Source organism: Nyctereutes procyonoides, unplaced genomic scaffold (assembly GCF_905146905.1).
Source record: "Nyctereutes procyonoides isolate TBG_1078 unplaced genomic scaffold, NYPRO_anot_genome, whole genome shotgun sequence".
NCBI lineage: Eukaryota > Metazoa > Chordata > Mammalia > Carnivora > Canidae > Nyctereutes > Nyctereutes procyonoides.
In genome coordinates this window covers 3265811-3279406 of record NW_026575152.1, presented here as the reverse complement: position 1 = coordinate 3279406, position 13596 = coordinate 3265811, and the positions used below count along the sequence as shown (strand labels likewise).

Here is a 13596-nt window from a genome sequence, read left to right as displayed (position 1 = left end):
CCCTTTTAGTTTGCTCTGTTCTCTTGTCACTCTCTTATGAAATTTGTTCATCCTGTAGTAACTAATCAAGAAGTCTACTGGGAAGAGATTTCAAGTGAGATGAGTAGTATAATTTCTAGAAAAATAACAGCTAATAAAAATATTTATCTAAGATTGCTTGTAATCTCCTACTATTACTTATACCTTTTTTACTATTACTTATGCCTTTTTTAGTTTATATTTAACAAATAAGAACTGATAATGTACCTAGCAAATTTCCTGAATCATGAGACATCAAAGGGAAAAAAAAAGAAAAAAAGAAAGGAGGAAAAGTTAGATAAATGTTAAATATATAAAAAAAGAAATTAATGTCCTGAGAGGAGTCTGTTCTCATAATAAAGCTAGATTAGTGAAAATCAGAGAAGAATTTATTTGAGAATCAATATAATTTACAAAGCCATAAATATTTAAGTTTGTAATTAACTAAAGTGTTCTTACCTATTTTCATTTTTCTTTTCTCAACAACCTAATAGCTCAAACTATTTAATTCTATTATCTCCAAAAATAATAATGGAACATTTCAAAGGTATTTTTCTTATTTTTAAATTTTAAATATGATTAACAAATATTAGGTGATTTGGAGTGCTTTTAACTTCACCATTCATCATTATTCAATGGGCATTTAAGAGTTTTGGGCTTTTTTTTGTTTTTGGGGGGAGGGTTAAACACATTTCAATAAAATGATTCCAACGAATTTATCACTGACATATTTGCTATCAACACATTTCAAGAGCAGATAAAAAGCCTATAGAATACTAACTCTAGTAATAGATAATTATAGACAGGAAAAGCAATAGTGGACAATCTTAAAGTAAGGAATTTTACCCAAAGCAAGTAATTACCCATGTGAATGTCGATAGCAGTCAAATAATTAAAATCCTTTCTGTATTTCTCTTTTAAAAATAATAAAATCACAAATTTCTTTTCTCTGCTTTATGTTTGTGCTTGCTTAAAAAATGTGTTTAAAGTAAAACTTGGGAAAAGACGTGCCATTAAAACTGCAAACACCAGAAAATGAATGGTTGTACTGTCAGATAGATACAAATATAAGACGTATTACCCCAATCAAAGTCCTATATTTCAAACTGATAAAAGAGTCAGTTCATCAGGAAACCATAATTATACATGTGGATGGCCTGTTTATGTAGCTTGTAAATATATGGTGCAAAATCTGGCAGGACTAAATGAAGAAATAGACAAATTCACATCATAGTTGGTTTTAACTCTATTAAGAATTGATAAAATCGGAAAAGTTTCAGGAAATTTGAAAATTACCAATTTCTTTAATCTCATTGATATTCATGGACTATTGCAATTAATAATAGAATTATACAGTCTTTTCAAATCCATATGGAACATCACCAAGACAGAGTATATGTTGGGTCATAAAAAAAAAATCTCAATAAATTTCAAGTTTAGACATTGTACATATATCTATATATTGAGAACGATGGAATTAAATTAGGAGTCAGGAATGATAAAATAGCTAGAGAAACAATATTGGAAATTGAACAACAAATATCTATATATCTAATGGATCAATGTAAAAACCTTGAGGGGAATTTTAGTGTTTCAAGTGAGATGATAATGATGATAACATAATATGATAATCCAAAACTTGTGGTATATAATTGAAATCATGTTTAGAAGAAAATTTATAGTTTTAAAAGTCTATACTTAAAGGAAAAAAAGTGTGATAATTGATGATCTAAGTTTCTTCTTTAAGAAACCAGAAAAAAGGACAAATTGAACATGAAGTAACAGAAACATGAAGAACAAAATTAATAACATTAAAAAGAGATAATAGGAATAGAAAATTTATGAAACCCAATTGTTTTTTTTTTTTTTTGAGAGGTTAAAAGAAATAGACTGTAGAAGAATAAAAGAAGAACAACAAAGAAAAAACAAGAAACACCAATCTCATCAATGAGTGAAGGCAGGAATAATCAGTACAAATCCTAAAGATACTGGAAGGAAAACGAGGGAATACTCTTAACAACAGTATGACAATAAATGTAACAATATAGATGAAAAGCACAAATCTCTTGAAAAAATCTAACTTCTCAAAGTGACACAGTAAGAAAATAAAAGTCTGCATATTCCAATTTATATTAAAGAAATAGATATTATTATTAAGAAAGAAAAATCTAAGCCCAGGAGCTTCAATGCTGAATTTTATCAAGTATTTAAGAAAACTTAAGACTAACATTATAGAAAAAATCAGGAAATACAGGAATACATATCTCAGCCTGTTAGATATGGCCGTATAAACCTATTATAAAAATCTGGGAAAATCTTTACAAGTAAAAGGAAATAACAGAAAAATTCCCTTTATAAATTTAGATGTGAAGGTCTTTTAAAAATTATTAAATAAAATTGAGCAACATACAAATATACAATGACTTAGTTGGTTTTATTACAAGAGTACAAGGTTTGTTTAACATTCTAAAACTAATCAATGTAATTCACCACATTAATGAGCTAAAAGAAAGAAAAAGCATGTGATTATATAAATACATGAAGAAAAGCACATTTGAAAAAATTGAACATCAGTTTATGGGTAAAAAATAAAACCTCTCAACACACTACTAGTAGAAAGGAACTTCTATTCCTACAGTTAGTATTCATATTTAATGATATGAAACTAAGCTTCTCCTTAATATTATTAGCAAGGTAAGGGTGTCCAGTCTCAACACTTTTAATGAACTTTGTTTTAAAGCCCTAGCTAGATATAAAGCAAGAAAAAGCATTAAAAACTTTAATATTAGAGAGAAAATATAAAACTACTTCTATCAGTAGATTATATAGTTGTTTATATTTACATCTCTAGGAAATCTATGAAAAAGTTAATAATGAACCTAGTAGGAATAATAAAACATGATTTTAGCCTGGTTCAAGGATACAAAATTAAAAGTGCAATAAAAGTATGTATTGCTCCCCAGAAAATTATGTAGTGCCTGAAAACAACAAATGTTCATTGTGGTTTCTGTGGTCAGGATTTTGCGAGCAGCTTATCTACTCATTCTGTCTGAAGGCTTCTCATGAGGTTGCACTCAAAATGTCAGCCATGGCTGCAGTCATATGGAAGTTCGACTGTTTTTGAAGATTCACTTCCTACCTCATTCATATGCTGTTTTTCGGAGAACTCAGTTCTACACTACTGATAGCCAGAGCTTCAGTTTCTCACCGTGTAGGCAACATAGCAAGTGGATTCCCAAGAGTGTACAATCCAAGAAAAAGAGAGTGATACAAAATTAGCAGTCTTTTTATAATTTAGTCTCGGGAGTAACATGTCATCACTTTTGTGAAATTTATTGGAAATAAAGGCCAGCTTGTTATTATTGTGTGAGGGCACTATACAAAGGTCTGGGTACCAGGAGGTGAAAAACTTTGTGGTCTCTGCTGTCCAAGCTGCTATACCTTTTGGCCCCCAGTGATGCTTCCCTCACAGTGCAAAGTACACTTACCCCTCCCAAGGCCACCCAAACTATCATTTTATTACAGCATCAGAATCTCATGATGTAAAACATGGGAGTTGTAGATAAGGCTTAAGTATAGCAACACAATTCAGTTCTCCACTTGAAGACTTATGAACTAATGCATAGGTTAGCAGTTTCTTGTTTCAGACTTACAGCCTGGAAATGATTCTTCATGGCTTTTAGTTCTGCCCTCTGTATTCTTGGTTTGTCCTCCAAGTCTGTTTGTCTGTTTCTTTCTTTCTTTCTTTCTTTCTTTCTTTCTTTCTTTCTTTCTTTCTTTTCTTTCTTTCTTCTTTCTTTTTTTCTTTCTTTCTTTCTTTTCTTTTTCTTTTCTTTTCTTTCTTTTCTTTTTTTCTTTCTTAATATATATATATATATATATATATATATATATATATATATATATATAAAATTAGCAAATGTTTGCTTCTGAATAGTTATCCCATTCTTATGTGTGCTTGGAGATGTTGATTTCCAGAGATCAATTTTCATTTTGCACTGTTTCTGTCCCTTTAAATCCAAATTGCAGAATGTTTCTATGAATAAAATTTTATTCAATTATTTTTAGATTTCTTGTGATTCTTATTAGAAATACATCCATTCCAGTAGACATTCCATTAGACAAAAGCCACATGTCTTCAAAATAAGTCCTTTAACTTGAAGTAGCTGACAACCCCTTTAAGATTTTAATTGTTTGGTTGAGTGGATCTGTGAGACATACCCTAAAACCTTCAACAGGACACCTTTTGTTTGGCTGAACTAGGTATTCTGCAGCATTACCTTTCTATATTTCAGAATAACTCTACATCAAAAAAAAAAGTAAAACTTAAAAACTAAAAATTAAAAAAAGAATAACTCTACATCTAATAAATAAACTTCTATGGTATAAAAAATGGTTACAATCTGGATTGGCATAGTTGTTACATAGGCTTATGTTTTTATCAAAGTTCGTCAAATTAAACTAAATGTGACAACACATGGAATATCATCACATAACTGATAGCTCCATTGTCAATGCTTCCATTTTATGGAGTTTCTGTCCTCCTTTTGTGAGACCTGTAAATAAAGTTTGACCATTTATCATGCAGATGGATTTAGGGCATTATTTTCAATTCTTACAAATTGTTATGAGAACTTAATTTTCTTCTCATTTTAAAGTAATGTAAGTTTAAAAAAGGCAATATAACACAGTATTCATACAAAGCAATGTATCTATTTCTATACTCCTTAGTGAAATCTCTGGCTTAGATAATGACATATCTTCGATTCACTGAGAATGTATAGGTTTCTGAATAAGAATGTTTTGCTTATATGAGGCCTGGCTCTATGAGGCTATAAAATTGATCCTGGAAAATACATAAGAAGGGATAGAAAGTATAATTCCATGGCTCTTCTGTTATTTAAGTAACCTAACTTTTAACAGCCGTCTATGACAGATTAGAAAAGGTAGAGAAAACTTATTCCTAATTTCCAGCCCCATTTCACTAACAAAGTCCCACTGGAGGAAGTATATTAGATTGGTAAAAAACACTGGTGTTTGAAATCATCAAGATCTGGGGTGGTTCTCACTTCTGCCATTTAATAGCTGCTATAAATTGATTAAGGTTTTTTAGTCTCTGTTTCATCATATGCAACTTTACTAATTATCCCATAGGATTATTTGGACAATAAACAAAATGTTTATAGCAGGTCGTTACAGTGAGAGTGTGGGGAAAGTATCCATGAACATGAACTACTGTAATTATCTTGTTTATGTGATTATTAATGACTATGTCAAGCCAGGTGATATATATAAGAAAATTCGTAAACACTTGGAAATATACTAGTAAATGATTTTTAGTAGGACAAAATTTGTATTCTTGAATAATAATTGAATATTAATCATTGTTAATAAAGGTTATACTATTTGAAACTAAAGGTAGAAGTATTATAGTCATTTATGGTTTTCTGGGCTTTCAGTTGAGGTGTAGTATCTTTGAACTGATATTCTTTGGCTAAAGAGCTATGACATGTCAATTGAATTTCTATTTTCTGTCAATTTTTAGAAAGGATTTTACAGGTAAGAAATAATGGTAATAGACCCTGGTGGTAGCAGTTGAGGCAGTCAGAAGGGAAAACATGTGTGATTTGATTTGAGAGCAATGCCAACAATAATTGTTGTGAATTGGAATTGGGTGATAATGGAAAGAGAAAAGCAAGGGTAACTGACAGTTGTAATTTGAGTAACCAGCCTGTTCTGGCCACTTTCCTGAGACTGGGAAGACCAGGAAAGGAGTAACCTGCATGAGACAGAAAGGAAAGAAGAACTCTGTTTTGGCCAGGTTAAGGTTGAGGTGTTTATTTAGACATGTAAGGACATGTGTCAAGTAGAAATTCAAATTACTATGTCTACAAACCCAGAAAGATTAGGGCTAGACATATATAGATTGAATATTCAAGATTATATAGATTCTGTTTAAGCTATGGAAGAGAGAACTTGTACCTAAAACCAGAGCAGGATGCTCCAATAGTTGATGATAAGAAAATAAAGAAAAAGAGTGTCCAATAAAATGGAAGAATACAAAAAGCATACTGTCAAGAAGCCAAGAGAAAATATGGCTTCAAGAATGCCAACCTGAGGGATAGTGCTGAGAAGTAAGTATGACAAGAAAATACAAGTAATGGTTCCTGGAAACCCATTAATTCCAAAAGTATATTACCTAAGCATTAGGAATTTCAGTGTATAAAATGGCCTATTCAAAGTGTTCATTTATAAAACAACAGCCTAGAATAGAAATAGTAACCATTTCCACCTGGTTCTCAGTTGTTAAATTACTGGTTCATTTATTTACGAAGCAGTGGTATTTGAATTTGAAGGATATGAAAATGAATAATACATGTCCTGAAATAATTTTAAAATGTATTTTAAGATGGAGCACCTGGGTGGCTCAGTCAGTTGAATGTCCAACTCTTGATTTCAACTCAGATAATGATCTCATAGTGGAGCCCCATGTTGGCTCCATGCTGGGCATGGAGCCTGCTTAAGATTTTCTCTCTTTCTCTCTCCCTCTACCCTACTAAAAGAGGTATATACAGATATATATAGATATATAATTATACATATAATAATATTAAATTATATATATTTTAAAGTATGGCATGTTTAGTTTTGGAAAAATATTATAAATTTTATTAGGCTAATTAAGAATGATCAAAAAAGTCCACTTTACGTGAGTACCCATCATATTGGAGTATTATTTCTCTTTTAAAAACTGTTACTTATATTACTTAAGGTTATTATACTGCACAGAAAACATAGCATAGGTATCACATATACTGGTCTGTATTGGAACAGACTTCTCAAATTTTAGTATCAGTTCTCTCATTTAACTTTGGGCAAGCTGCTAGTCTCTCCATGAAAATCTGGTCTCTTCCAGAAATGGAGTAACTGAACGTTCAAAATCACTCAATAATATTTTTTCCAAAGTACTTGTACCGCATTAATCTCCCTGATTATAATATGTTCGTGTAATAGAATGTTAATGTTCATGTATTAGTATGTCACACAAAGAGCATTTTGAGCACAAAAACCAAATCACAGATAAATTCATACAGTATATGGAGTTAAATTAAATATGCAAAGTGAAATACTATTAAATAATATATATATACTATATGTGTGTATATTCATATATCTATATAACATACACTAATATGCTAATACTAATATATAATAAAGTCACAAAAAGAAGTATGGAGATGTTAAACATAATATTCAAAGTAAGATTACATACCTCTGTAGAGTTAGTGAGTGGGAGAGAGGTAAAAGTGTAGAATTAAGGAGAAGATGAAGGAGGACTTGTAGGTATCAATCATTATACAAGCAGTACCTTTCCTTGTGTCTTTCTTTAAAATCATTACAAACAAAAAAAAAATAAAAATAAAAAAATAAAAAATAAAATCATTACAAACACATAATATTTTCTTGCATGTGTTTAATGTTGAATAAAAAGAAACTCAATTTTTCCAAAAGAAACTGTTTTTCCAAATTATTCATACCCTAAATGGCACCCTGTCCACCAATCCCATCCCCTACATTACTTAGCTGTGTATTTCTCTGCTTGTTAAAATTGCAGAAATATGTTGGCTACTGCTTTGTGATCAGTGTATCTTGTAATACTTATTTGATGTCAAAATAAAAAGGCAGTGAGATGAAGGTGAGAAAACTTATCAGGCAATGGATTCTTTCCTGGTATTTGTACTTATATTATCTGCTAGTCATGAGTACTCTTTTATTTCTTATTAAAAACAAACAAACAAAACCTAAAAGACTACAACCCAGAGTTTAAAAACAAATGCCACCTCATTATACCTGAACACTGTGGTTGTGTATAATCGTATTCAGTAATTAATTAAATATCCACTAATATGGTTTTGCTATGCATGTCTAACTTTCTGTTTTCTTCATGAATCCAGCATTAATGTCTCAGTTGTAATACAACTCACATACTATTGTAATTTGATGGACTAAATCTGGCATCAAGAATTTCAGGCTGCAACATAGAAGATACACAGCAGATGGCACCCTGCAGAATCTCCAGGGGATACTCTTGAGTGTTCAGCACTTCTGGTGGGGAAGGGGGAGAGGAGAGCAGAGAGCCACTTAAGCAAATGATGCTGTGGAAAGCCTGCAATTGTATTCCTCTGAGACACATTTTTTTTGAAATTGTATTTTGCTTTTGTTTGAAAATCAGAAACAAAGGCTATTTAATTACAGTGAAAATGCCTATTTTTAATCAGTGAGTATATAAAATATGGTGTTACACATTTATATAACATAATACAATTGCTTGGAAAAATATAAATCTTAAAGTTTTACAAATGAGCTAAGTATTTTAGCATCTAGTGACTTATTTAGATGGAAGGCAGTCATTCCCTTAATTATTTCATTTTAACTTTAATGAAAATAAAAACCTGAGAAAACTATTGCCTTTATTTTAGTGTAAATTTACTAATAGAAAAAAAAATTGCTAATAGAAATATAGATGTTTACTACTTCAAATACTATAAATAGGTTATTTTTTGTTATGCTTTACAGGAGTAGCCATTAAAACCAAAATGATTCAAATTATCTTTATGACAACTAGGTATGAAAACAAATACATTGTCATGTTCTCTTTGATTAGACAGCTTTGTAAATTAGAGAAGATGAGGAATTTAAAATGAATAATTATTAAGAAAGATTTGATTCACTTTCCTCAAAAACATATAAATGTTTTGTTATCCATGGTCTTAATTAGGGTTCAGCTAACTTTTTTCTATTTATACTCCTGGCCATAAAGTCTGCATTGCAATCCAACCTAGTGATAAGTAGTAAGAAAGAAGCCATATAATATAAACAAATGTGCACAGCTGGAGTCCTATAAAACCTTATTTACAAAAAATAGGCAGAAGGCCAGATTTGGATTTTGTCCTGAGCCTGTCATTCCATACTACTTCAGAAAGGCATGATTAAATTATCATGAAGAGGTATTGTGCAGTTAAGAGCATTGGTTTGAGGAACCAGAATATATAGTCTAAATTCCATCGCTTCACCTATTAGCTGAATGTTTCCAGGCCAGTTAAACTCTGGAGATAATAATATTAACATATCACTTAGATTTGTTGAGAATATTATGTGTATTAATTTGCTTAAAATGCATTGAGCAGTATAGGACCCATAGGAAATTCTCAATATGTCTTAGTTATCATTTTACTATCATTACAAGTTTGAGGCCCACCAGTGAAATAAATATCATGGATTTGTCATTGAGCAAACCTTGAAATCAAGTCTTAGATTTATAGAAATTTAACAATATTATTTTATTCCATTTCATTCAGCTGTTTTTATGAGCATTTGGTTTCCTCATATATAATGAGGGAATAAAAATTATTATAAATTTTATTATGAAAATTAGATTTAAATTGTGTCTGGCAATGGAGAGATCTAAATAAATGTTAGTTCCCTTCTCCCCCCTCTCCTTCCTTCCTTTAAAAAACAAACAGGGGGGATCCCTGGGTGGCGCAGCGGTTTGGCGCCTGCCTTTGGCTCAGGGCGCGATCCTGGAGACCCGGGATCGAATCCCATATCGGGCTTCCGGTGCATGGAGCCTGCTTCTCCCTCTGCCTATGTCTCTGCCTCTCTCTCTCTCTCTGTGACTATCATAAATAAATAAAATTAAAAAAAAAAAAAACAGGGATGCCTGGGTGGCTTAGTGGTTGAGCATCTGCCTCCCAGGGCATGATCCCAGGGTCCTGGGCCAAGATCCACATCAGGTTCCCTACAGGGATCTTGCTTCTCCCTCTGCGCATGTCTGTGCCTCTCTCTGTGTCTCTCATTAATTAATTAATTAATTAAAACATCTTAAAATAACTTATTCTAGTACTAATTCTAAACTCTAGCACTAAATTCTAAACAGATTGAAATTTGATTCCCATTTTGATAGCACATTTATGATTCTTATTTCTTCTAGAACTGGCCCTTGATTTTAGTATTTCTGTTTCTTGAATCCTTCAGAGGTGAAGTACAATCCTTAAGCCCCAGATTTGTGGCAGACATACTTTGGTGGCTCACAGATTTCTTAAATACTGCTTGTTCACCTTTCTAAATCTCTGATCAAATTGCACAATTTTATAGTAAATTTTGCACAGATATCAGTGAATAAATAATACGTCCAAATACAGTACCAAGTTTTCAATTTTAAAATCTTTCAAAAATTCTGAGTTTTTTTTTTTAAGATTTTATTTATTTATTCATGAGAGACAGGGAGAGAGAGAGAGAGCCAGAGACACAGGCAGAGGGAGAAGCAGGCTCCATGCAGGGAGCCTGATGTGGGATTCGATCCCGCGTCTCCAGGATCATGCCCTGGGCCGAAGGCAGGTGCTAAACTGCTGAGCAACCCAGGGATCCCCAAATTCTGAGTTTTTTAAAACAATTTGCTTTTAAAAATATTTATAAATGTGTGCTGAAATATAAGTCTGTTTTTAAATGATTTTCTTGCAAGAGCTTCTGTTACATAAATGATTTTCTTAGCTTCTGTTTCAACGAACACACAATTCCATCTTCATCTTCCCCAAACAATTTAGCTTTCCCTCAAGGTGGCATTGTGTCTAGATTTACTGCATATGATTTAAACCATTTAATAATGTAATGTAAGATGAAATTTAATTCTAATGCAGTTACCTGAATTATAATATTTATTTATTACTTACGGCTTTGCAGAAAGTTTACAGTCAGCATGTTGTTTTGTTTCATTTAACTCTTTGGATATGTAGCATGACTTGGACTCTTGGTTATAGATAAGGTATGGGCTAATTCAGTATCTGCTGAAAATTCTGCATCCCAGCATATGTTTGTTGTTTTACAACCCTAAGTCTGTTTTGGAACATAAGGTTGATTTTCTAATATTATGAAGCTTCCTCATTTACTACCTGTTCTTGGAAAACATTAAGAACTTTATAGATTTCCTTGGCCAGGGCTTTGTCAAATTTAACTGCCACTGGAGAAAAAATCGCAACCTGTAAGTATTCTTGAATTATTTCTTCTGGTCATTCCTCTGTAATAAGTTGACATCCAAGAGTATTCATCTTACTGGCAAATAGCTTAGTACCTAACAAAGCCCTACACATATTTTTTTCCTTCAAGAAACCTCCAGAAAAGGAAACTGTTTTATAAGGAATAGTGATCAAAAAACCACTTAATATTGCTGGAGATACATGTAACTGTGGAGACCACAGGCCAAGAAACTGCTGGCATTGATTTTGGGAGCACAAATCCTATAGATAACACCTACATCTTTGTGCATACAGCAAATGTAAGAATTTATTGCTGAAAGATAGCCCACAATTCAAGTGTGGATTTGAGAAAATTGGCAATATTGGGGAATGGAACAGTTACCAGGATGCCAGGGATGTGTGTGGGGGAGGGGAAGGGATACGTGGGCAATCATATTTGTGTGCATGTGCATAGTATCTCTCTGTTGGGAGTTGTTGAGTGAATGTATTTGAATGTGTTGGGGCTGAGAGGCAGGGTAGAAAGGCTCCTAAAAATAGGTCCAAAAAGCAAATATTCTAAATATATAGTCATCATCTATTTACTTCCTTCCTGTCATATTAGATTTGACTCTATTAGTCCTCCAACTTTACAAAAAAAAAAAAGGGAATGCACTGAAAAGTCACATCAGGGCACATGTCTACATTCACGTTCTTTTTTTTTAATTATTTATTTATTCATGAGAGACACAGAGAGAAGCAGAGACATAGGCAGAGGGAGAAGCAGGCTCCCTGCGAGGAGCCTGATGAGAGACTTGATCCCAGGACCCCAGGATTACAACCTGCACCAAAGGCAGATGCTCAACCATTGAGTCACCCAGGTGCCCCTACATTCACAGTCTTTACTTCTGACTCCTCTCTTGGTATCCTATTGTCATTCTTACCTGCTTTTCTTGACTAGGTTCTGTTAGTATACTATTCCTACCTGGTTTTTGGCTCTGACTTTCATTTTTGTTTCCTGTGCACTGATCTTTCCACCTTTGGTAGGGAAACCAGGAGTAGATTGCACACTTCTCTCTGTGTTTTGCTTTATCACTAGGACTTTTTTTTTTCTTTACTATTTTAAGGGAATTTTTGATTTGTATAGCCACACAGAGCAGAAGTAATCTGGGCTCCACTTTAAATCTCATAAAATAATTTCACAGAAGATTGATAATTTTGTACTCTCCACCTCCTCCCTCACCCCACCACAAACATCCTTTTCACTTTTATTATAGCCCAAGAGAAATGATATCTTTCCATGGCATTTTTCCATTGGTGTTTCTCATATCCATGGTATTGTAGCTCATCATGCTTCCCCCTCAAAATGAATTCCTAGTCATGGGATAATAAACTCATTAGCTTTAATTAAAAGAACTTACCATCTCTTATTATTATTATAATTATTTTTCTTAAAAAACACCATTTCTGTAGTTGTTTATTGTAGTTAGCTATTTTCCTGATTAAAAAATTCTGTGAGGCCTTTACTATGTACAGAGTGAGACAAGTTGTCTACCTTCCACAAGTACCATGGGACTTTTCTGTATAGTTACTGAGAGTGAAACATGGACACGAATACTGACTCTATTCCTATTTGTGTTTAAAAGTATTATTCTGGGATGCCTGGCTGGTTCAGCAGTTGAGCATCTGCCTTTGGCCCAGAGCATGATCCTGAAGTCCCGGGATCAAGTCCCACATTGGGTTCCCTGCGTGGAGCCTGCTTCTCCCTCTGCCTGTGTCTCTGCCTCTCTCTGTGTGTCTCTCATGAATAAATAAATAAAATATTTTTTTAAAAAAAGAGTATTGTTCTGTTATCTGCACTTTATTTAAAACCCCCTCAGGTAAATATTTATGACCAAGTTGATCATCTAAAAAAACTTTATTATTTAAAAAAATATTTTACTTATTTATTTGAGAAAGAGAGAGAGAGAACATGAGTTGTGGGGAGAGGCAGATGGAGAGAGAGAAGCAGACCCCCGCTGACCAGGGAGCCCAATGTGGAGCTCTATCCCGGAACCCTGGGACCATGACCAAGCCAAAGGAGATGCTTAACTGCCTGAGCCCCCCAGGGGACCTCTATTTATCTATTTTAGAGAGAGAGAGAGAGAGAGAGAGAGAGAGAGAGAGGAAGAGAGAGGTGGGGGTAGAAAGAAAGAGAGAGAAGGAGAGAGCAAGGGGAAGGGCAGAAGGAGAGAATCTCAGGCAGACTCCCCAGTGAGCATGGAACTCAGTGCAGGGCTTGATCTCATGACCATGAGATCATAGCCTGAACTGAAATCAAGAGTCAGATGTTCAACCAACTGAACCACCCAGCAACCCCACTTTTTTTCTAAGATTTATTTATTTATTTATTTATTTATTTATTTATTTATTTATTTATTTATGAGAGAGAGAGAGGCAGAGAGACAGGAGGAGGGAGAAGCAGGCTCCATGCCGGGAGCCTGATGTAGGACTTGATCTCGGGACTCCAGGATCGCGCCCTGGGCCAAAGGCAGGCGCTAAACCGCTGAGCCACCCAGGGATCCCCTTA

The 13596-nt window shown here is 33.4% G+C and overlaps 1 protein-coding gene across 3 annotated transcripts in view; it reads left to right on the top strand.

Annotated features, from left to right (window-relative positions):
• Positions 1–13596, top strand: part of CCSER1 (coiled-coil serine rich protein 1) — a 756597-nt gene that overhangs the window by 489737 nt on the left and 253264 nt on the right. The window contains exon 7 of one of the 3 annotated variants that reach the window (XM_055313239.1): positions 3036–3120. The exons of the other annotated variants lie outside the window; for them this stretch is intronic. Within the exon in view, the coding sequence (XP_055169214.1) occupies positions 3036–3071 (36 nt within the window). The 3' untranslated portion in view covers positions 3072–3120. Of the gene's footprint in view, positions 1–3035; positions 3121–13596 lie in introns of those variants that run through there. 3 annotated transcript variants of the gene reach the window in all.